The sequence below is a fragment of the Urocampus carinirostris genome, chromosome 14 (assembly GCF_059441175.1).
Source record: "Urocampus carinirostris isolate Australia breed hairy pipefish chromosome 14, RoL_Ucar_1.0, whole genome shotgun sequence".
Taxonomy (NCBI): Eukaryota; Metazoa; Chordata; class Actinopteri; order Syngnathiformes; family Syngnathidae; genus Urocampus; species Urocampus carinirostris.
Genome location: NC_142362.1, coordinates 22,127,245 through 22,150,212, shown reverse-complemented (window position 1 = coordinate 22,150,212; position 22,968 = coordinate 22,127,245). Strand labels below are relative to the sequence as shown.

The following is a 22,968-nucleotide window of genomic DNA, read 5'->3' as shown; positions in this document are numbered from 1 at the left end:
ACATCCCGAAAAAATGTTCGTATCTACCGTTTTCTTGTTCATTTGAATGGTCGTGAGTTGGGGAGTATCTGTATTACATTATTATTGGTGATATACTAATCAACGGACCCACCTAAAATGTGTCCTTTTTCTCCTGCTTTTTTCTTTTTATATTTTTCTTTTTTTCTTATTTAAGTTATTGTTTTCTCATCTTTTACTTGTTTTTTTTGTCTGCTTTTCTCTTCTTTTATTCATAATTTTCCCTTTAACTTGTTTTCCTCTTTTGTTTCATTTGTCCCACATCCACTTTTTTGGGTGGGCAGTGTATTTGTGAGTGGGCACTGCCCATCCCTGCCCCCTTTCTGGTAACGCCACTGTTCTGATGTCAGTTGACTGGGCTGAGAAAACAGGGGGCCAATATTGACTGAATGAATTTGGAAATGAAGTAACTAGTAAGTGTAACTAACGTGCATGACCCTGCCCCCCCAAAGTATAAAGTTTTCCAAGTAATTCCGAAGCAGCCATCGTGACTTCCAGCTGCAGCGACATTCCGCCGCCACGGGGCCGCTTCCTCACTTGGAAAAGTCATCTAGAGAGCGCTCACTCTCCCCCGCGGCATCCAAGGAGCAGTTGTTGCCTGCCGGCTCGGCTTCGCGTAGGACTTTTCCGCTCTCGTGCAAAGAAAGATGGCATCCAAGCTGTTCAGTTTGAGGGTCTTGGGTTGTGCTGCACTTTTGATCTTCTTGACTCTCACTGGTAAGTCCCTGCATGACTTTTCATACACTCTTACGGAGTTTTGTGGCCTCCTTGGAATTGAAACTTGCAAATGTGTTTTGCATTTGTACTAGGGCTGCAACAATTAGTCGAGGTTGTATCAAGAAAATGGATTGAACTAGTCGACTATTGTCTCCAGACATGTTTTTCTAACTGAATGAGACTTCTAACATGATTATAATCTCTGCTAACCATGGGTGAATTTAGGTTCAGAGCTTTGGGGGTACTGAGCACCCTGAGGGTCTGGCTGGTTAAAATTAAAGATTTTTTTCGTTTCACTTCAAGTGATATAACATGTAAAATTCAATTTTAATAATATTTTAATCTAAATATTTTGCTAAAGGCTTTTTCATTTTGAAAGGCCGTTTTCATCAATAGAATGTTCGTTTTAAGGCCGTTTTTATTAATTGCATGTTCCTTTTGTTTAAATTGAATTATGGCACTTTTGAGCTTCCATAAAAAAAACGTTCTCTCTACGTAATATACTGGAGCCTCCACAGACTCTGCTGCTATGCCGCAAGTGACACTGGCCGAGTAAAACGGAAGCAGGGCAAGAGAGGGTGCTAGGAATGAAATGGACTGAAATATTTCAAGGCAGTGGAATATTCCTGACGCGGCGTTGACGTTTTTGTTTTGTTTTCCCCTTTTCATTATTTAGCTCCAGTTTTTCAGTATATTTAAGAAAAAGCGTTTTATAATTTGTGTATTTTTGGGGGTGCTTGTGTTGAATTGAGCCCCCTCCAAAACGGGCTGGTTATGCCCATAATACAGAGATGACCAAAACGTCTAAAGTGAGGGAGAATTTTAGCCTCAATACGGCAAATAAAAATACTACTTGTAAAGTTTGCTAAGCAGACTTTGCGTATCATTTAGGTGTGGGCGATACAGGGAATTTTCAAATCGATACAATTTAAATGAATAAAATGTTAAAATGGAGTGATACCAATACTTTTTTTTAGAAATGTCCTGGTCATTGAATAATTAAACCCTCCCCTTTGAGTTAGCTTAGAATTATGATAAACATTACAAAATTGTTTCATTTGTTTTTCAATATCGACAGTACAAATTATTACAGTATAAAAAAAACAAATATTTATAATACAAGTGTTTCTGAATAAAAGCCAAGAGAGGCAAACCAAAAAAGCAGCAACGTAACAGAAATACAAATACTGTATAACAATGTGAATTAGAAACCTAAAATACCTTTCCCTGTACAATACTTTGAAAAAAAGTCAGTAATGCAAATAATGTGTCAATTGTTTCTCATCGGCTTCACGGGTTTTTGTTCAGGAACTGTAACATGTTTACATTTTTGGTAGGGTGATCTTTTTTCATGGTTTAATATAAATGTGTGGTGTTGCCATAGTAGCAGACCACCTTACCACACATAATACACCTGGCATAGTCTTTTTCTCTAGCTGGAAAAAAAAACAGTTATGCTGATTTTATTTTTGTATGACACAGAAAAAACCCTAGGAAAAAAAGGCAGAACATATTTAAAGGTTGTTTGTTCCACTGGCAGATATTTGCTCATTTTAAGTGTTATTTCTGTTTTTATTTTTAAATATACCTTAACTTGAAAACATTTTAAAAATATAGTAAAATTCAAAATGTTCTTATTATTAACCAAAATAAATAACCTGTTACCTCCTGGGCAACATTGACCAGACATGGTGATTAAGGTTTAAAAAAAAAAAAAAAAAAACAAACTGGCGACGGGAAATACATTTTCAACATTTTCGATGGACAGGGTGCCTTGAGATCTTTTATTGAAACAAAGCGTGCCTTAGTTTAAAAAACAACAACACTTTTATACAGAGTTCACTTAAGTATTTGGATATTTCTCGCAAAACACTTTCCCCCCTAATGTATTAGTTAATTGTAGTCAAATAAGTTAGAAATCAAGAACTGAGAAACGGAGGAATTCCAGACACCACCGTGTCAGTTTTACACCATTTTTGAACAGATGCAAATCATTTAGACCGAGTGCTTGCGATGGTTTTTCCAGATGCCACCGATGAAAGCTCACAAGAGACAGAGAAGGTAGAAAAGCGGAAAAAGTTGAGTTGCTGTTTGCAAAAAATGCATTTGAGAACCGCCATCAATGCAAAGCGTTTCTATTGGTTTTTCAAAATTCCTACTTCACCAGTTAAAAAAGGTCGTAAAGCGAGTGGAATAAAGCTACAAAACATTTTTTTAGACCTGACCTACTGGTGGGGGAGGGTGGCTTCAAGTGGGGGTGGGCTCAAAGGATGTGAGGGGGAGGAAAAAGCTGAGAATTATTTAATGCTTAGACCACAGTTGTCAACAGTTAAAAAAAATGAAGAATATTACTTAATAAAGCAGGTAATTTCTTAATCTAAGATTTAAGAAGGAAATTGAAGGTTTTTGAGATGAAGTGTTTGAGGACTATGTTAGGAGTGACAAGATTGGATAGATTGAGAAATGAAATTGTGAGAGACAGAACTGGAGTAGTCGTGGAACTGAGCAAGCGTGTTGATAAGAGAGTACTCGGTTGGTTTGGACACATGGAGAGGATGGATGAGGAGCGAATGTTGAAGAGGATCTACAGAGCAGAAGTCAATGGAAGGAGACCGAGAGGAAGGCCACGATTGACGTGGACGGATGGTGTTATGAGTGCACTGCAGGAAAGAGGTCTAAATATAATGGAAGCTAGAGCTCTTGTTGGTGATAGGAAGGAGTGGAGAGGTGTTGTGAAAGGATAGTGGGATTGTGGACGCGTTCTTAAGGATGGGCTGGGCACCCGTATGATGCGGCAGGGGTAAACCAGTGAAAGCTGTCGGGCCCTGCTGTTGAACAAAAGAGTGTGTTGTGTCACTCTGACCCGATTGACATGGCCGCTTTCTGGTGTCCCATTTCTCCTGGAGGGACGAAAGCATGACCAACTTAGGTGCCTAACTTGTTTGGGTGTTCTGGCAGTTGGGTTGGCCATAGTCCAAAATATTTTGTGTGTGTTTTGCTATTTTTTCCCCCTTTTATTTTCTTTGTTATTGTATGTGTTTGTCTTGCTGTCGGTCACCCCTCTTGAGGGATATGACCAGGGTTGGGTAGGGTTCCTTTACTTGATTACTTTCAATTACTTTTGGATTACTCCAATACCAAATATGCTAATAAAAGACAAAAGAAACTAAATATGAAAAAAATGACTAAATTTTGTGCAGGCTTGGGGAGTAACGGAATACATGGAACGGCAAAAATGATGTTGGAAAGCTGTTTGGATTGATTTTCATTTTGTTTCTGTCGCATTTTATGTTAGTTTTGCCGGAGATCACAGATATCAAAGCCAGGAGAGAAAGCTTACCACGTGTTGTGAGTCATAATTGTATTCATATTTAGTTTCTTTTGTCTTTTATTAGCATATTTGGTATTGGAATAATCCAAAAGTAATTGAAAGTAATCTAGTTAAAGTAACCCTACCCAACCCTGGATATGACCAAGGTAGATAGGAATATTTTTTTCAGAGATCTGAAAATTGTAAGAAAAATAATTAAAAAAGGGAACATTTTAACAAAAAAACAAGTTAAAATTACAGTAAAACGAAAACTATAATCTTCACAACATGTTCTGCCAATGGGTTTGAATTTAATATTTTGCAGTCATCTTAATATTGTTTTTGTTTTTATGTATATATTTTACAACAAAATCTGAATTAAAATCATTTTAATTTTTCTTTTTGTTCTTACAGAAGTGTCAGGTGATGGCAAGAAGCTGCATAAGATTTTGAAGAGAAATGGTAAGTTTTAACAACAATTTACCTTTTACACGGGGATTGTATTACATTCTAAACTTGGAGCTCGAGTAAAAAAAAATCTTGTTAAAACTAATTATTTTTGATTGAAATATATTTTTTTGCCAAATCAGATAAACTTGCTAAGTATTTTTCTTAGTTCAAAATTCTGTACAGCATACCAAGCAACCTTCCCGTTTTTCGATCATTTCAAATTGTGTACGGTGTAAAAAAAATTTCGTACGAGAGTAGATTTTTTTAGACGTATCTGGCCTTGCCCGTTTCAGCTCGAACCCAGATGGTCTCGTCACTGGTGGCAGATTATCACCATCCTCGTATTCTCCATAGTCGGTCTTGCTGTGAGTGAAAAAGTGCCTCTTTGTGTTTAAGGGAGGACGGCTCGATCCAAAAATCATATATTGTGCTAGTACTTGGATCGGATCGATACGATTGTCTTGGGATTGATACTGTGTTCCCATTACCACTATGATTATTTTATTGGTCGGTTGTATGGTTATGCATACTTGTTAACCTTTAAATATATCCAATTGTGTTGACACTATTTGCACTATTTTGTGCAATAGAAACAATTGTAATTGTCTTGTTAACATTATTATACATTTCTATTTTTGTTACAGTACTGCTTTTTCGTTTTGACTTCTTTTGTTCTGATACCGTTGTAGTAGAAGTACTTTTATACAAAGGTTTGTATTGCTTATACTATTCGCACTTGCACTTCATTTTTAAATAGTGTGTATCAAAAGGTATTATAGTTGTCAAATCCAGCTCCAGACTTCCTGTGCAGAGTTTGTATGTTCTCCCCGTGCTTGCGTGGGTTTCCTCCGGCCACTCCGGTTTCCTCCCACATTCCAAAAACATGCATTTAAGGTGAATTGGTTGGTCCAAATTGTCCCTAGGTGTAAATGAGCGAGCGAGTTGTCTGTCCCCGTGTGCCCTGTGATTGGCTGGCAACCAGTTCAGGGTGTCCCCTGCCCACTGCCCGATGATTGCTGGGATGGGCTCCAGCACCCCCGCGACCCTACTGAGGATAAGCGGTGTAGCTAATGAGATGAGATGTTGTTTGTATTTTTGTTAGATTGCTGCTTTTTTGGTTTGACTCTGACTTTTGTTCTGAAAAGTTTTAATATAAAAAATATTCATATTATCATACCGTTTTAGTTTCTTTGTTCTTGTTGCTTAAAATATTTGTGCTGCTTTTTTTGTAATGATTAACTTATGCAAGGGGGTAAGGTTTAGTTATTTAATGATCATGACATTTTTTAGTAAAAAGTATCTGATTAGAATAGATGAATATTACGCTGTATTTACTTGAATCGGGGCACTACAAAAAAAATCACGATATAGCCCACCCCCAGTGTTTGTATTATAGGTTAAAAAAGAAATGTCAATCAATAATAAATGGGCTGCATTTTTATTTTTATATAGCGCTTTTCAAGTCGATAAAGACCTCCCAAAGCGCTTTACAATGTGCTTCACACTTACCCATTCACACAAACTCGTACACACACTCACACAGCAATAGCGGCTGTGCAGCCATGCAAGGCGCCACCCTGCTTTTTGGGGCATTAGGGATTCAGTGTCTTGCCCAAGGACACTTCGACATATAACACGGAGGAGCCGGGAATCGAACTTGTGATCTCTTGATCCCAAGACGAGCGCTCTACCTCCTGAGCTAATGCCGCCTAATAAGGGAAGCAAATGGCTTAGGTGTGGTACAGTTGAGAAAAACATACAAAACGAGAAAATTCTGCTGCCATTGTGGTAAGAAGTGAACAGTGTCAATGTTAAAGGGAATATATTTCTCACCTTTTGCTATGTAATGTGTTAATGCAGTGGCAGACATGACTGTTCCTGTGGCCTCCCCCAAGGAATCAGTTGCCATGCCCGCCTCCAAAGCTCAGGAGTTCCTAGCTCGACTGCGTCGGACCAAGAGGAACATTTGGGATCGCAGCAGACCTGATGTGCAGCAGTGGATCATGCAGTTTATGTACATGGGCTACGACGAACAGGTGGGTTGATTCCATTAGTCCTACTGTGCTTTGCAAAATTAGGGTCATCGACCTGTTGGAAGGTGATCTTACATCCCATTCTCAGGTCTCTTGCAAATTCCAACAGATTTTCTGACAGAACCGCCCTATATTTAGCTCCATCCACCAACTAACAATCTTTCTAGTCCCTGCTAAAGAAAAAAAAAAACCTAGCTCATGATGCTGGCACCACCACAGTGGAGATGGTGATTTCAGGGTGATGTGCAGGGTTGTCTTAAGCCAAATGTTTTTTTGAACTGAAGCTTAAAGGACAGAGGATTCACCTTGCACACAACAATCGGTGAGTCAAGTTCGGAGCATTAAGGTCATGGAATGTCAATACGCACATTTGAATCGGAATCATAATTGCAGCAAGTCCCTAACTAACCAACTACTATACCAAATAACATACACAGGTGACATATCTCCTTTAACTTATTGCATCTGCAGGATGCAAAAAATAAATAAACCAAATAGAAGCAACAAAAATGAGTGAACAGCAAAATACATGGTGTGTTTTATGCTAACTAACTGATTGACAACAGATTATAGGCATTAGGTGGTAATTGATAGGCTGAACCAGGATGTTTCAACCAATAGTGCAGGAAACTGAAATCTTGAGGTCTGGAAAAACAAAAAGCAAAGACAGTGCCCCCCGAAAGGCAACACATGCCGCAACATACATTTTCTCTTCATGTGCCTTTCTGTCTCTTTCCAGTCAACTCCCTATCTAGTTGCTTGTCTGTCTCTTTCCCTCGTGTATATTTGTATATATAATAAATAAATATATATATATATATATTTATTATATATACAGTTGTATGCAAAAGTTTGGGAACCCCTCATTATTTAAGATTTTCCCTTATAAATTATCAGTTAAATATGATATAGCAGACAAACACAGTAATATGAGAATTGAAATAAGGTTCATAAGATTTACAGAGAGTGCACAATAATTACTTAAACAAAAGTAGGCAGGTGCATAAATATGGGCACCGTTGTTGTTTTGATTTGAAAACCTCTAGCACTATTGGAACACAAAATTTGTTTTGGAAGCTCATTGACCCTTGACCTACATACGTAGGTAAAGCCAATAATGAGAAAGGGTATTTAAGGCGGCCAGTTGCAAGTTGTTCTCTTCTGCATATTCTCTGAAGAGTGGCAACATTGGAGCCTCAGAACAACTGTCAAATTACCTGAAAACAAAGATTGTTCAACATAATGGTTTAGGGCAGGGGTGTCAAACTCATTTTAACTCGGGGGCCACACGATAGAACAAACATTCTACGGGGGCCGGACTAGTAGATTAAAGAGAAAGAAAAGAGAGGTAAAGAAATAAAAAAAAGAGGGAGAGAGCATGAGAAACAAAAGATAAAAAGTCGTGAGAGAGGGGGAAAGAAAGGGAGAGGAAGAAAAAAATCCAAAGAGAAAAAGAAAGGAGAGAAAAGAGAAAAGAAAGCGCGAGGGGTATAAAGACAGAGAAAGAGACAAAGAGCAACAAAGGAAGAGAAAAAGAATGACAGAGAGTGAAAGAGACAGAGACAGAGTGGGCGAAAAGGAGTGGAAAAGAGAGAGTGAGAGCGAGAGAGAGAGAGAGAGTGAGAAATATGAGTACAGTGTCTTTGTGAGAGGCACCTGGCTTTGGCAACATCAAGTTGACATATTTCAACCTGCAGGTTGTTTTTCTCTTGCGCTTCCCTCAGCATTGTCTCGCGGGTCGGATTCAATCCCTTAGCGGGCTTGAGCTGGCCCGCGGGCCGCCTGTATGGCACCTGCGGTTTAGGGGAAAGATACAAAAAGCTAGCTCAGAGATTTCAGCTGTCAGTTTCCATTGTGGGGAACATAGTGAGGAAATGGAAGGCCACAGGCACAGTTCTAGTTAAGGCCCAGATTGGTAGGCCAAGTAAAATCTCAGATAAGCATAGGCGAAGGATGGTGAGAACCGTCAAACTCAACCCACAGACTAGCTCCAAAGACCTACAACATGATCTTGCTGCAGATGGTGTCACTGCGCATCGTTCAACTATTCAGCGCACTTTGCATAAGGAGATGCTGTATGGGAGAGTAACGCGGCAGAAGCCTTTTCTGCGCATATGCCACTAACAGAGTCGCTTGAGGTATGCTAAAGCACATTTGGACACGCCAGCTTCATTTTGGAAAAACGTGCTGTGGAATGATGAGATTAAAATTTAGTTATTTGGACATATCAAGGGGTGGAGAAAAACACAGCATTCCAAGACAAACGCTTGCTACCCACAGTAAAATTTGGTGGTGGTTCCATCATGCTGTGGGGCTGTGTGGCCAGTGCAGGTTCTGGCAATCTTGTTAAAGTTGAAAGTCGCATGGATTCCAGTCAGTATCAGCAGATTCTTTCTAACAATGTTTAGAATCAGTGACAAATCTGAAGTTGCACCAGGGCTGAATACTTCAACGAAACAACCCCAAACACTGCTCAAATTCTACTAAGGCATTGATGCAGAGGAACAAGTACAATGGTCTGGAATAGCCACCTCAGTCTCCAGACCTAAAAATTATTGAAAATCTGTGGTGTGATTTAAAGCGGGCTGTCCATGCTCGGAAACCATCAAACCTGACTCAAGTGGAGATGTTTTGTAAAGAATGGTCAAAAATACCTTCAACCAGAATGCAGACCCTCATTGGAAGCTATACGTAGCGTTTTGAGGCTGTTATTTCTGCTAAAGGAGGATCTACTAAATATTGATGTAATTTTTCTGTTGCGGTGCCCAAATTTATGGACCTGCCTACTTTTGTTTAAGCAATTATTGCACGTTTTCTGTAAATCCTATGAACTTCATTTCACTTCTCAGATATCACTGTGTTTGTCTGCTATTTGATTGAAATTGCTAATCCGAACAACCAATGATTTACAAAGGAAAATCTTGAAAATTAGCAAGGGTGACCAAACTTTTGCATACGACTGTAGATATATGTGTATATATGTGTGTGTCTGTGTATTGTATATACTGGACTGTCTCAGAAAATTAGAATATTGTGATAAAGTTCTTTATTTTCTGTAATGCAATTAAAAAAACAAAAATGTCATACATTCTGGATTCATTACACATCAACTGAACTATTTCAAGCCTTTTATTATTTTAATATTGCTAAATTTGGCTTACAGCTTAAGAAAACTCAAAAATCCTATCTCAAAATATTAGAATATCATGAAAAAGTATACAAGTAGGCTATTCAACTAATCACCTGAATCATCTAATTAACTCGAAACACCTTGCGAGGGTTTCCTGAGCCTTAAAAACACTCAGCTTGGTTCAGTAAACTAAATCACAAGTATGGGGAAGACTGCTGTCCAGAGGACCATCATTGATACCCTCCATCAGGAGGGTAAGACACAAAAGGAAAATTCTCAAAGAGCAGGCTGTTCACAGAGTGCAGTTTCAAAGCATATCCACAAAAAGTCTGTTGGAAGGGAAAAATGTGGCCGGAAACGCTGCACAACCAAGAGAGATGACCGCAGCCTTAACAAAATTGTGACGGAGAGCCGCTTCCAGAATTTGGGGGAGCTTCAAAGACAGTGGGCTGAAGCTGGAGTCCAGGTATCAAAAGCCACAGTTCACAGACGTGTCCAGGAAATGTGCTACAATAGCCGTATTCCCATGGTCAAGCCACTTCTGAACTCGAGACAACGGAAGAAGCGTCTGACTTGGGCTATGGAGAAGAAGCACTGGACAGTTGCAGAGTGGTCCAAAGTCCTCTTTTCAGACGAAAGCAAGTTTTGAATTTCATTTGGGAGTCAAGGCGCCAGAGTCTGGAGAAAGACTGGAGAGGAGCAAAATCCAAGTTGCTTGAAATCCAGTGTGAAGTTCCCACAGTCAGCAATGGTTTGGGGAGCCATGTCAGCTGCTGGTGTTGGTCCACTGTGTTTCATCAAGTCCAGAGTAAATGCAACTGTGTACCAAGAGATTTTAGAGCACTACCTGCTTCCATCTGCTGAAAAGCTCTATGGAGATGAGGATTTCATTTTCCAGCATGATCTGGCACCTGCCCACAGTGCCAAAACCACCAGTAACTGGTGCACTGACCATGGCATCACTGTCCTTGATTGGCCTGCTAATTCCCCTGACCTGAACCCCATCGAGAATTTGTGGGGTATAGTTAAGAAGAAGATGAAAGACACCAGACCTACAAATGCAAATGAGCTGAAGGCCGCTATCGAAGCATCCTGGGCATCAATAACACCTCAGAAATGCCACAGGCTGATTGCCTCCATGCCACGCCAGATTGATGCAGTAATTCGTGCAAAAGGATTCCCAACCAAGTACTGAGTGCATCAATGGACATTTTCAAATGTTTGATTTAGTTTTGCTGTTATAAAATTATTTTTTTACTTGGTCTGAGGAAGTATTCTAATATTTTGAGATAGGATTTTTGAGTTTTCTTAAGCTGTAAGCCAAATTCAGCAATATTAAAATAATAAAAGGCTTGAAATAGTTCAGTTGATGTGTAATGAATCCAAATTGTATGACATTTTTGTTTTTTTAATTGCATTACCGAAAATAAAGAACTTTATCACAATATTCTAATTTTCTGAGACAGTCCAGTATATTGTATAAATCTCTCTCTGTTTCATTCTTTCTCTGTATGTCTTTGTGACTCTCTTAGCAGCTGGCCAAGTAAGCTGACTTGCAAATACCCCATTTAAAACATATTATAGAAACTACATAAGTTTAGCAAGCTATTTAATGGCGGCCACATCTTCAAATGATTTAGTGCCAATTTTAAGTCGGCGTTAACTCATTACCATAGATGTAGCACACATACTAAACTCATGCATGCCACATTAATATTTCATATTGAGGCAGGGGCCTCTAACTATTTGACCAGCAGGACACAAGTTTGGGATTAGAGGTAAATTTAAGCCTGACCCGAATTTCGGGCAGGGTCGAACCTAAAATGTCAAGCTTTACGTTAAGGTCCGACCAGGCTTCTTTCTCGCTGCCTTTGATTTTATTACTACCCATCATTGTTTTTTGTCACTATGCTTCACTCTCTCTTATAGTGCCACGCTAGATTCTTAAGAACGTGCATCTGCTGTGTTTTATGGCCAAGTTTTGAACCTGTCAAAATAATGGACCGCCTTGATATTTTCCCGTCAACTCTTTAAGAATATCAAATGATAATGAGTTTACATTGAATAATTCTGTTACAAAAGACAGGTTTCCATGAGTTGTTTTGAGACCACCGTTCTACACCAAAGCAACCTGCCAAGCAAGCCTTAGCGCCAGGCATAAAAGGCCGGCTGACGCGAATGATGAAGGCAGACATATGATGCAAGATCTGATTATCCACACACGTGCATTCAGTGACATTTGCGCTCACTTGGTGGCGGCACTTAAAATGCTAATGTGGCGAGATTCGCTGCACATGAACTCGTCGGTTATGAGTATATAATGGCTGACGAGTTTCCTTGCAGAGTTCGGTTTAGAACAGGGGGCTATTTTACAAAATGAAGGCTGTTAAGTTGATTGACACAAAAACATCAAGATGTTTTGTTATTTTTAAATTTTCAGGACATGATCTCTCTGCACAAAGCAAAGCAGTTGCAAGTGAGGACATTGATTATTTCAGCACTTTTTACACAACAGGGTAAAGTGAGAAATATGAAACAGCTGTTTGTCAATACAAAACAAATCATGTTTTATTTAAAACATGGTATTTCACCAGCTCTACCCCTTATGTGGGTTCAATCATGGGAACCAGATAGCAGATTGAAAGTCTCAGAAAAGTATAAACAGGGTTCATACACCTTATTCATGGCCAAATTCAAGCAACTTTTAAGGACTTTTGAACCTGAATTTCCAATTTCTCCAGTAACATTGAAAGAAGAAAATCTGTCAATTATTTACAAATTTTGCTGAGCTAAAATATATCTGCAATTTAAGTTTTCAATTTTTAAACTTTGCATCTTTTATAAAGACACGATTTTTAGATTTTACATAAATCTGTGTGTTGGGTAAAAATTGCAGTAATATATTGCTTACATTCACTTGCAGGAAGTTCAACCCATTACAATTTTCCACTAGGAAACACTACCTTCATTTTTTGCATGGCCCATAATAAATGTCCATAGTTGATACGTCATCCTCACACTGATACACATTTCATAGTGCCCTGTTTAGGTGTCTCATACACCTGTCCTCTTCGGCGCGACCCATAGGGGGTGTTGACGCTTCGTATGACAATGCTGCACAAACTAATGCCAGCTGCAATTAATCAAGAGGAAGGAATAAATGCAATGGCGAAGCAAAGTCACCAGAGCACAGGGTTGGCGTCATTAATGGTAGACCTGTGAGGAACTTGGCAACAACTGCAGGCACTTACAACTACTTCACTCAAAATTCAAGCACGTACCAATCCTTGAAAACACAACATTAAATATTAAACAGAAGATTTTTAAAAGAGAATGTGCGATCAAATCTACCGCTTTAGAATGTCAAAAGGTTGGCATGCATGCTATTATGCTGTTCCCTCACTGTTGTCATTAACATCTGCCCAGACTTATAGTACTAACCTATGTGAAGTAGACCTATCATCATGGCTTTTAGTTCTATAATTTAATCACTTAAAACAGACTGTTCAATGTTTTCGTTGTTTGCCCGACATTGTATCAATACAGTGCTGTAAAAAACAATCACCTACTTGTGTGCATAATCAGTCTAAATGGGTTGTCAGATGGTATTAAACTGACAAGCCTCGAGAATTCTAACACTTGAGCCTCACACTGGCATCTACGCGTGAGCGACTTCATCCAAGACCTTTGCCGCAGTGTCCCAGAAAGGTGAACGCTGTCAAGGCGTTGGCCTTTTCACCAAACATGTTTGCCAAGTCTCTGCGGGCAACTTTACGCTAACGTCAATTTATTCCCCTGCGACTAGAGGCTGGAACAAGACCTATCCTACTGGATGGACCACGCACGTACCAACGACCAAGGACGTCAGCATCACTATGACGAGAACGCGCCCATTGGCCCTCGTGACCCAAGCTCGTACAGACACGGCGCCAACGTCAACTATGACTACTATTAACAACTAGTACGCAAGCAACATGTAGCCTAACAAACGTTCAAAGGTATTCTAAAACGTGCTAAAAAAAATGAGGACATTGTTTTTGCATAAAATCTTTACATATTTCAAAATGATCCAATTATTTTCCGAGACGATGCGTTTGAAGACAGCTTGCGTCGTCTTAAATTTGCTGAGCTGTGACGTCATGTGAGCAACATCAGCATTCTAGTAAGCCAGTCACCATCTTGTATGTAATAATAATAATAATTTCCTTTGTATTGTCATTCTTTGTAACAATGTACACAGAACGAAATGTCGATACACCTGACCCGTTGTAGCGAGTCGATGCAGCCGCAGCCAGAGGGCGCCGCCATTATACCAATTAGGTATGTCTCGATCGAGGCGCGAACCAGCGACCTCCCAGTCTCAAAGCGGGCACACTACCATCTAGGCTACTGAGCTGGTGTGTTGATTAATCGAAAATTTTACGAATGTTTTAAGCAGAGTTTAGGTAGTTTTGGGGAAAATGCCTAGGCTCTGTCGCAGGACGCTGCACTGAAACAACAAAGGCCGAGCGGCCAAGAAAGCGTTGATTGGTAGAAACAACAAAGAGCTCATGACGGCTAATCATGACTGAACAAAGGAAGGGGGCCAAAGCTTTTACAAAAAAAGTGAGGCTGGCTGTGAGCAGCCAGGCTAAACAGACAGATTCAACAATGAAAAGTGGCTAAAACAACAAACTTAGCCAGGGAAGGTTCTGTGTCCAATTGGGAAAAAAAAAGGTTTATAAAATACTGTTTAAGGGTATTACGAAACAATATATAAAACATTTTATTACCAGGCACAAACGTGTAGCGTTTCTTCCCCACCATTATGCAATGTTTGCAAAATATTCCAGGTGCCAGGGGACTTGTAAAATGTAGTCTCAATTGACCAATCTGGCTCGTTTCCTGCTGAGCTGTGACAACACCACTTTCAAAAATGGTGAATCCCATTAACACAACAGATACTGATTGTAGTGAAAACTGATTGCATTCCAGTCATTTCAGCCTGGAGGTAGGCGATTGTGGCTTTTCGTTTGTTTTCGGCCACGTGTATTGCGGTTGGTAACATTTTGTCCAGCTAGCTCCCCATTAGCTTAGGGGCTGCCGAAGAATTTTCTGTTTTGTTTGCTCCCGTTTGGCACTCGTTGGCCGTGTATTTTAGTAACCAGGTTGCGTTACCTGGTGGCTGCAGTTTTTTGCAAGTTAGTCACTTATTGGCTGTTTGCCTTTGTTGTACCACCTGGGACACAACTCCTTGTTATCCTCCAAAAAAACTACCAAAATCCTGCTTAAAACACTCGTATCCTTTTCGACTATTTGAGCTAAAATCGCTACTTAGCGGATTTTCACTTTTCGCGGGTGGTTTTGATCCCCATTAACAGAGATAACCGAGGGATTACTGTATTTATATTGTTTCGTAATACCCTTAAACAGTATTTTATAAACCTTTTTTTCCCAATTGGACACAGAACCTGTACTGTTCCTCCCCAAAATCATGCAAAAATATTTTTAAATATCCCAATATGTTTAACACGTAAAACAATGGCTGGCTAGGGTGCTCGCGGTTCCCCGCTAACGTCATAGCTCATAAAGACAAATGGAAGACATGCTGTCTTCAAGATGCATTCTCGGAAAATAACTGGAACATTTTGATTAAATAGATACGGTACAGATTTTAATGCAAAAAAACATGTATTATATTTTCACGTTGAACATTTTTAAGAATTTGGGATTACTTTTCAAAAGCAATGTGCAAATGAGCTTTATGTACCAATACTTATGATAAAATGATTTAAAAAATTGTTTTCCATTTAAAGTCTACAGATTATACTGCTTGCTGTCATTTGTATCATACTTTGATTCTAATAATTCGATGCTTCAATTACACAAAAACATTTTCCATCCTAACATTTTAATCTCTAAATCTGACCAAAATGAACCAGATTAAAAGGAACATTAAAACAATTTTCGGATAGGCACAATACTCTAAATACCTGGAGTAGACAAAACATGATGCAACAGTTCAACCAAGGAAAAGAAAATGTTAACATTGTCATTTAAATTATTTGTTTTGGTATCAATCATTATTTTATTTTTAATGTTTAGATGCCTAGACTGCCAAAATGGTCTTTTCAATTGTCTGGTTCTAAGATGATTTTGCTTATTTTTTTTATTTGACTATATCTAGATCATTAACCCTTACACTGAAAAGAATGTTTAAATCAGGGTAATATACAAAAAGAAAAATAGAAAAAAAAATCTAATTTTATTTTGTACAGACTCTCGTTATCCAATTCAGTTTTCCATTGGGACATTTGTTCTGGTTCACCATCCTACCATCCTACCTTTTTACATTTTTATTATTTACATGTAAATCAACTCATTCATTATAAAATGTATATATCATACAAACCCTGATACACACACTCACACACACACCAAGTGTCTTACTTTATGTGGAGAAAAGCATCCGCCGAAGGTCTTCATGCATTTTGCATTTGTGTATTTATGTGCTTCATCTTTTCTCTATATGAATATGCAACCTGTGAAAAGCTTACATAATACCTCCGTTAAGAGGGCAAAAAAGAGGGTTCAGAGGTGAGTAAAATTCAAGGTTTGTGAAATACATTCATTCCACCATGGATTCTTGTAAATATTTTATTAAAATAGCCATCTTCACCTGATCTGAATAATGCACATCTTGTCATGTGATGTTCCCCAAAATGAAGCGCAGTCACAGTAACAATCTTTTTCTTTGCCACAAGACAAAATAATTCCTTTGTCTAAGACAAATCCATTCAAAAATAGCACAAAGAACTCCAAGTGTTTTATATCTTAATCACAGACAGACGCAAAAAATAATTGACAATCAAGAAAAAAAAAGATACCATTGGCTGTGTTTTAAATAATTGGCATGTCGACCTAATAAGCTCAGGCGAGGGCGGACTCACAGTGCAACTTGCAAACTCCTCATCAAGGCAACAATCAAAAGTCTTCTCGCAATAAATATCCCAGAATGCACCTCCACACACAAAAAGGTAGGTATCTGTCCTGCTCAAATATGTCGAGGTCGGCCTTTCTTCATGCGGGCGGCTTTGGGTTTGGGGATGTATTGGTTGTTGGCCTGATGCTCCAGTTCTCTGCTGAAATAGTGGATGGTTTTCTTTAAACCCTCCTCCAGAGGCACCTGTGCAGAATTAATGAATAAAAAGATGAATAAAACAAAAAAGGAGGGTCAAAACAAGTTCTTGAGTGTGTTCACGCAATCGGCTTTCAACTTTTTTTTTTTTTTTTTTAATGTTAAGTCAAGGAAATGGTGAGTTATAGCAATTGCATGCTGTAAATCTCAATGTGGCTAGAGTTTCTAGCGGTCAGAAGCCCTTGTTTGTGCAGATACGTTTTTTTAACAAACAAATAACATGCAATAAAAGGATTCTGCTTAGTCTAAAAAGGGAGTTTCATATTTGTCTAGTATTCATCTTACATAAATTGAAATTATTTAGTGCAGCAATATATATTAGAGGTGGTTGTCATGATAATTCTTGACACGGACTGGGTCTTTTAAAATCAGAGTTGTGTTGACCTAAAGCTGAAAGGGATCAATACTTGCCTTACTTTTATCTTCAACCATCTTTACAGTAAATATAAATATCTCATCTCATTAGCTGCACCGCTTATCCTCAGTAGGGTCGCAGGGGGGTGCTGGAGCCCATCCCAGCAATCATCGGGCAGTGGACACCCTGAACTGGTTGCCAGCCAATCGCAGGGCACACAGGGACAGACAACTCGCTCGCTCATTCACACTAGGGACAATTTGGACCGGCCAATCCACCTGAAATGCATGTCTTTGGAATGTGGGAGGAAGCCGGAGTGCCCGGAGGAAACCCACGCAAGCATGGGGAGAACATACAAACTCCGCACAGGAGGTCCGGTAGCTGGATTTAAACCCGCACAGGAGGTTCCCAAGACCTTAGAACTGTGACGCACACACGCTAACCACTGCGCCGCATTTAAACATTTTCTAGTGGAAATTTCAGCTGGGAGTCATCCATTCTAGAGGGTTGTAAAATACACAGTACAGGGAGTGCAGAATTATTAGGCAAGTTGTATTTTTGAGGATTAATTTTATTATTGAACAACAACCATGTTCTTAATGAACCCAAAAGTCTCATTAATATCAAAGCTGAATATTTTGGAAGTTGGAGTGGGGCTTTTTTAGTTGTAGCTATTTTAGGAGGATATCTGTGTGTGCAGGTGACTATTACTGTGCATAATTATTAGGCAACTTAACAAAAAACAAATGTATACCCATTTCAATTATTTATTTTCATCAGGGAAACCAATATAACAGCTCAACATTCACAAATATACATTTCTGACATTCAAAAACAAAACAAAAACAAATCAGTGACCAATATAGCCACCTTTCTTTGCAAGGACACTCAAAAGCCTGCCATTCATGGATTCTGTCAGTGCTTTGATCTGTTCACGATCAACATTGCGTGCAGCAGCAACCACAGCCTCCCAGACACTGTTCAGAGAGGTGTACTGTTTTCCCTCCTTGTAAATCTCACATTTGATGAGGCACCACAGGTTCTCTATGGGGTTCAGATCAGGTGAACAAGGAGGCCATGTCATTAGTTTTTCTTCTTTTAGACCCTTTCTTGCCAGCCACGCTGTGGAGTACTTGGATGCGTGTGATGGAGCGTTGTCCTGCATGAAAATCATGTTTTTCTTGAAGGATGCGGACTTCTTCCTGTACCACTGCTTGAAGAAGGTGTCTTCCAGAAACTGGCAGTAGGACTGGGAGTTGAGCTTGAGTCCATCCTCAACCCGAAAAGGCCCCACAAGCTCATCTCTGATGATACCAGCCCATACCAGTACCCCACCTCCACCTTGCTGGCGTCTGAGGCGGACTGGAGCTCTCTGCCCTTTACCGATCCAGCCACGGGCCCATCCATCTGGCCCATCAAGACTCACTCTCATTTCATCAGTCCATAAAACCTTAGAAAAATCCGTCTTGAGATTTTTCTTGCCCAGTCTTGACGTTTCAACTTGTGTGTCTTGTTCAGTGGTGGTCGTTTTTCAGCCTTTCTTACCTTGGCCATGTCTCTGAGTATTGCACACCTTGTGCTTTTGGGCACTCCAGTGATGTTGCAGCTCTGAAATATGGCAAAACTGGTGGCAAGTGGCATCTTGGCAGCTGTACGCTTGACTTTTCTCAGTTCACGGGCAGTTATTTTGCGCCTTGGTTTTTCTACACGCTTCTTGCGACCCTGTTGACTATTTTGAATGTAACGCTTGATTGTTCGATGATCACGCTTCAGAAGCTTGGCAATTTTAAGAGTGCTGCATCCCTCTGCAAGATATCTCACTATTTTTGACTTTTCAGAGCCTGTCAAGTCCCTCTTCTGACCCATTTTGCCAAAGGAAAGGAAGTTGCCTAATACTTATGCACACCTGATATAGGGTGTTGATGTCATTAGACCACACCCCTTCTCATTACAGAGATGCACATCGCCTGATATGCTTAATTGGTAGTAGGCTTTCGAGCCTATACAGCTTGGAGTAAGACAACATGCATAAAGAGGATGATGTGGTCAAAATACTCATTTGCCTAATAATTCTGCACTCCCTGTATTTTGTGAACAGTAAAGGGGCAGTGTGCATTATCTAGCGCTTCCTAGTGGTGAAAAACGTTCTTTACAAAAACGACAGATTTATAGAATGTGCAAAAATACACGAACTATCAAAAAAATCTTTTTTAGCAATCACTCATGTTATAATATTCAAACATTTACTTTAGTAATTAAGTCGCATCACTGCAAAGTCAAAATACATCCCTCACTCCATTGCAGGTTTCAAGGTATTTGACGAGGTAGCATGTTTTTACTAACATTGAGAAAAAGAAATGATGACTTGTATCATGATAATAAATGTACCTTACATTGTGGTGATGTTAGTTTATTTAAATGTATTATTTTAAAGAAGTAGTCTGAATGCATCCTCGACCTCCAGACAATATTTTTAAGGCAACAGTGGCAGCGTTGCAATTTTTTATTTTATTTTTTTTGTCAAATGAATCAATGAACGCACACATTTTTTTGCAAAAAACTTTGACTTTCTAACTTTTCAGATACTGCTCATGTCTGTAAGCATGTTTTAGAATGATTTACAGCAGGGGTCGGGAACCTATGGCTCGCGAGCCATATATGGCTCTTTCTATGAGTACCTATGGCTCAGAGACCAATTTGATTGCATGCAAAATTTCTCCATCTTGTTCAAAACCGGGAATGTCTATCCTATTCAGGTACACGTAAAGCCAAACCAAAGCTAAATTTAAAAGTAACACTTCGCACTATATATAGGGCACGTTTTTCACTACAATTTACAGTCAAGGTGTCACACAAAAAAAGGGGGAAAAAAACTCGTTTTGGCTGTACAACGCTAAAGAATCCTTTATTTAAAAGTTCACTATATAATCTGTGTTCAGTGTTCAGATACTTTATGATGAATCCACAAAACTGTAAATACGCCAAAACACCGGAAGAGAACTTAGTCATTTGATTGGGTGAGTGGGAGGGATAGGTGGAGCTATGCAAAAAGTACAAGCATTCCCTCCCATCTCTCGCTAAAGGTAAGCACATAAGGCTCCCTATTCTCAGAATGTTGTGACGTTTTTACAAAATAAATGCTTGCATCTGGTTTTGAAACCAATTTGTATGAAAAAAAGGGTCAAAAGGAGTTTAACCGATCTTGAGTCATTGCAAGAAAGAGACAAGTTTAAAGTGGTATGTTTGTTGATTTTGGGACAGGGGCTCTGGCATCATTCTCTTTTCATAATTTTTATCAAATCATCAAAAATAAATGTGCTGAAGACTAAGCTTTTGTCTGGGGCGCGGGTTTAGCAATTTAGTAAATTTGTCTCATAATATATGGTGTGGCTCTTTCCCAAAATAAAATTAATATTTTTTGCTTTTATGGCTCTTTGAGTCAAAAAGGTTCCCGACCCCTGATTTACAGGCTACTCTATTGAGTTGTTGACAGTGTTTCATACCACTGGTTCCCAGCCTAGCATCATCTTGGCTTTTCGGATGTCAGGCCTCCGCCTCTGTGGGTCATCTTGTGCCTCAGGTAGAAACTGGATCTGACTTGAGCTCACTATAAGGAGTAGAAAATATAGACTTTAGATCAGTGGTCGGCAACCACACAGGTACTGGCTCGTGGGTAGTTTCGCACATGAACAAAAAAATATTTTTTTACCTATTGCTTAACCGACACAGCTTCGTTTCAGTCAAACTGAACTTCATTTGGGGGCTTTGAGGTGGTATGTTTGAATTAAAGTCAGTGTGGTGTGCACAGGCGGGCGCAGTTGCCCGTCAGCCGGTGCAACTGTCGCGTTTGGTGAGTTTGAATTTTAATTACTTGGAACGCGGAACAGCCTGACGTTTTGCGTCAAACATTATGATGGCGACCAGAGCGTGATACTATTAGCACGTTCGCTTCAAAGTTCAGAGGTCCCTGGCTCCAATCTAGCTTTCATCCTACTTGTGTGGAGTTTACATGTTTTCGCTGTGCCCTGAGGCACTCCGGTTTCTTCCCACATTCCAAAAACATGGCTGGAATGAGCCCCGCACTCCTGGATTTTGGAAAATGAATGTTATTTTGGTGTGACGTTACGAGGACATATAAATGTCTCACATGACTACACATTGGATTTACGCTTATTATTTTTTATTAATGTTGTTATTATTATAAATGTTGTGATTTTTATTTTTTATATTAGAGAAAATGTACAGACATGTGTAATGCCGCTTTTGGGCCGGAGTCCGTGAAAATATTGTCAGAGCCGGTTCATGGTACAGAAAAGGTTGTCAACCATAGCTTTAGATTATTAGAAAAAGAATACCAAAATTTTCCTATTGCCTGTGCTTTTTGATCTTGATTCAGTGACCCTCTCTGAAATACAGTATTTTACGGATTATAAAACCCTCCGGATTATGAATTAACCAGCCAAAACATAATAAGAAAAAAATATATACTGTTTAAGTCGCACTGGAGTACTAATCACATTCATTGGGGTGATTTGATAAAATCCAACACCAAAAACAAATGTCATTTTAAAATCTAAAAGAAAAAAAATTGTCCCTGCGTGTGAAATGCACTCCCTAGCATGCATCACTGATGCAAACATCAACAAAATGACTTTGTATCTCATTTTCTTCTTGTGGTTTAATGTGAAATAATATACCAGGTAAAAAAAATCCAATAATTTCACACACAAAACTCACCTGAGTATAAATTACATCTCCAGCCAAACTATGAAAAAAAAAAAACTGACGTGCGGTGTTTGAGAGAGGGTCACTGAATCAGGATCAAAAAGAATCAGGCAAAGTATTTTAATATAAAACTTGAATTGTTGTATTTACAAACGAACTTGATTGATCAGGTTTTGTATGATTTTTTTTTTATATATGAGCACTGGGGCAAAACATTGCGTTAACAATTTGAGTTATAATTTTCAATTTAGTGCGTGAAAATATATTAACGCAACGATTAAAATTCCGCCCAGGGCAGGCGCCCCCGCGTGTCAAGCCGCACTGCTCCAACAAATTAAGAAGAGTCACTTTTGTTTCCTGAGGCTAATTTGGTGTAGCATGCTAGCAATGGAAAAGAGAAAGGAAACGCGTTTAGGCGGACGGTTTCGCTTTGAAACATTGCCTGATGGGAATATTGACAAGGCGAAAGTGACATGTTTTGCAAAGCTGAATTTAATTGCCATCGGAGCACTTCTTCCTTCATGTATCACCTGAAAGCCAAGCGCCCCGGTACGGTGGTAGTCAGACAGCTGACCTCGATAAACAACCTGGGATCAGTTTGGCGCAATAGATAGGTGTTCTACAATTTGTCTTTGACACCTAAAACTTTATGCACTTTTCCTATACTCGGTATGCATTTTTTGTTAAAATATTTACGACAGCTATACAGCAAATTTACAGTTTAACAGTGTTGACATAAAGTACTTTGTTATGAAAGCTATCTGTGGCATTACAGTCTGTATGCACAATTACTGTACACTAAGTACAGTAATAGTAATAGTCAAGTCAAGTCATGATTATTTGTATAGCCCTTAATCACAAGGAGTCTCAAAGGGCTGCACAGACCACAGATTATTGCAAACTACGGACTATCATTCCACCATCCCCTGATCTAAAACCTACATGGGGGCAAGGAAAAACTCAAAAACCTCAGCATGAGGAAAACAAAGAAACCTTGAGAAAGGGACCGCACATGAGGTAATTCCCCTTCCAGGATGACCGGCCTAAACCATT

At 39.3% G+C, this 22,968-nt stretch overlaps 2 protein-coding genes across 3 annotated transcripts in view; one reads left to right on the top strand and one right to left on the bottom strand.

Annotated features, from left to right (window-relative positions):
• The first annotated feature begins 577 nt into the window (after nucleotides 1-577).
• ecrg4a (ECRG4 augurin precursor a) lies at nucleotides 578-15,464 on the top strand. The gene is made up of 4 exons (XM_088352432.1): nucleotides 578-735; nucleotides 4,460-4,507; nucleotides 6,356-6,531; nucleotides 13,464-15,464. Exons 1-4 carry the CDS (start codon nucleotides 666-668, stop codon nucleotides 13,611-13,613), a joined length of 444 nt encoding a protein of 147 aa, XP_088208558.1. The 5' UTR covers nucleotides 578-665; the 3' UTR covers nucleotides 13,614-15,464.
• An 816-nt stretch (nucleotides 15,465-16,280) lies between these two features.
• Nucleotides 16,281-22,968, bottom strand: part of uxs1 (UDP-glucuronate decarboxylase 1) — a 37,052-nt gene continuing 30,364 nt past the window's right edge. For both annotated transcript variants that reach the window (XM_088352429.1, XM_088352431.1), the window contains 2 exons: nucleotides 20,694-20,797; nucleotides 16,281-16,823 (listed from right to left, as the gene is read on the bottom strand). In XM_088352429.1, the coding sequence (XP_088208555.1) occupies nucleotides 16,692-16,823; nucleotides 20,694-20,797 (236 nt within the window). In that variant the 3' untranslated portion in view covers nucleotides 16,281-16,691. The remainder of the gene's footprint in view (nucleotides 16,824-20,693; nucleotides 20,798-22,968) is intronic.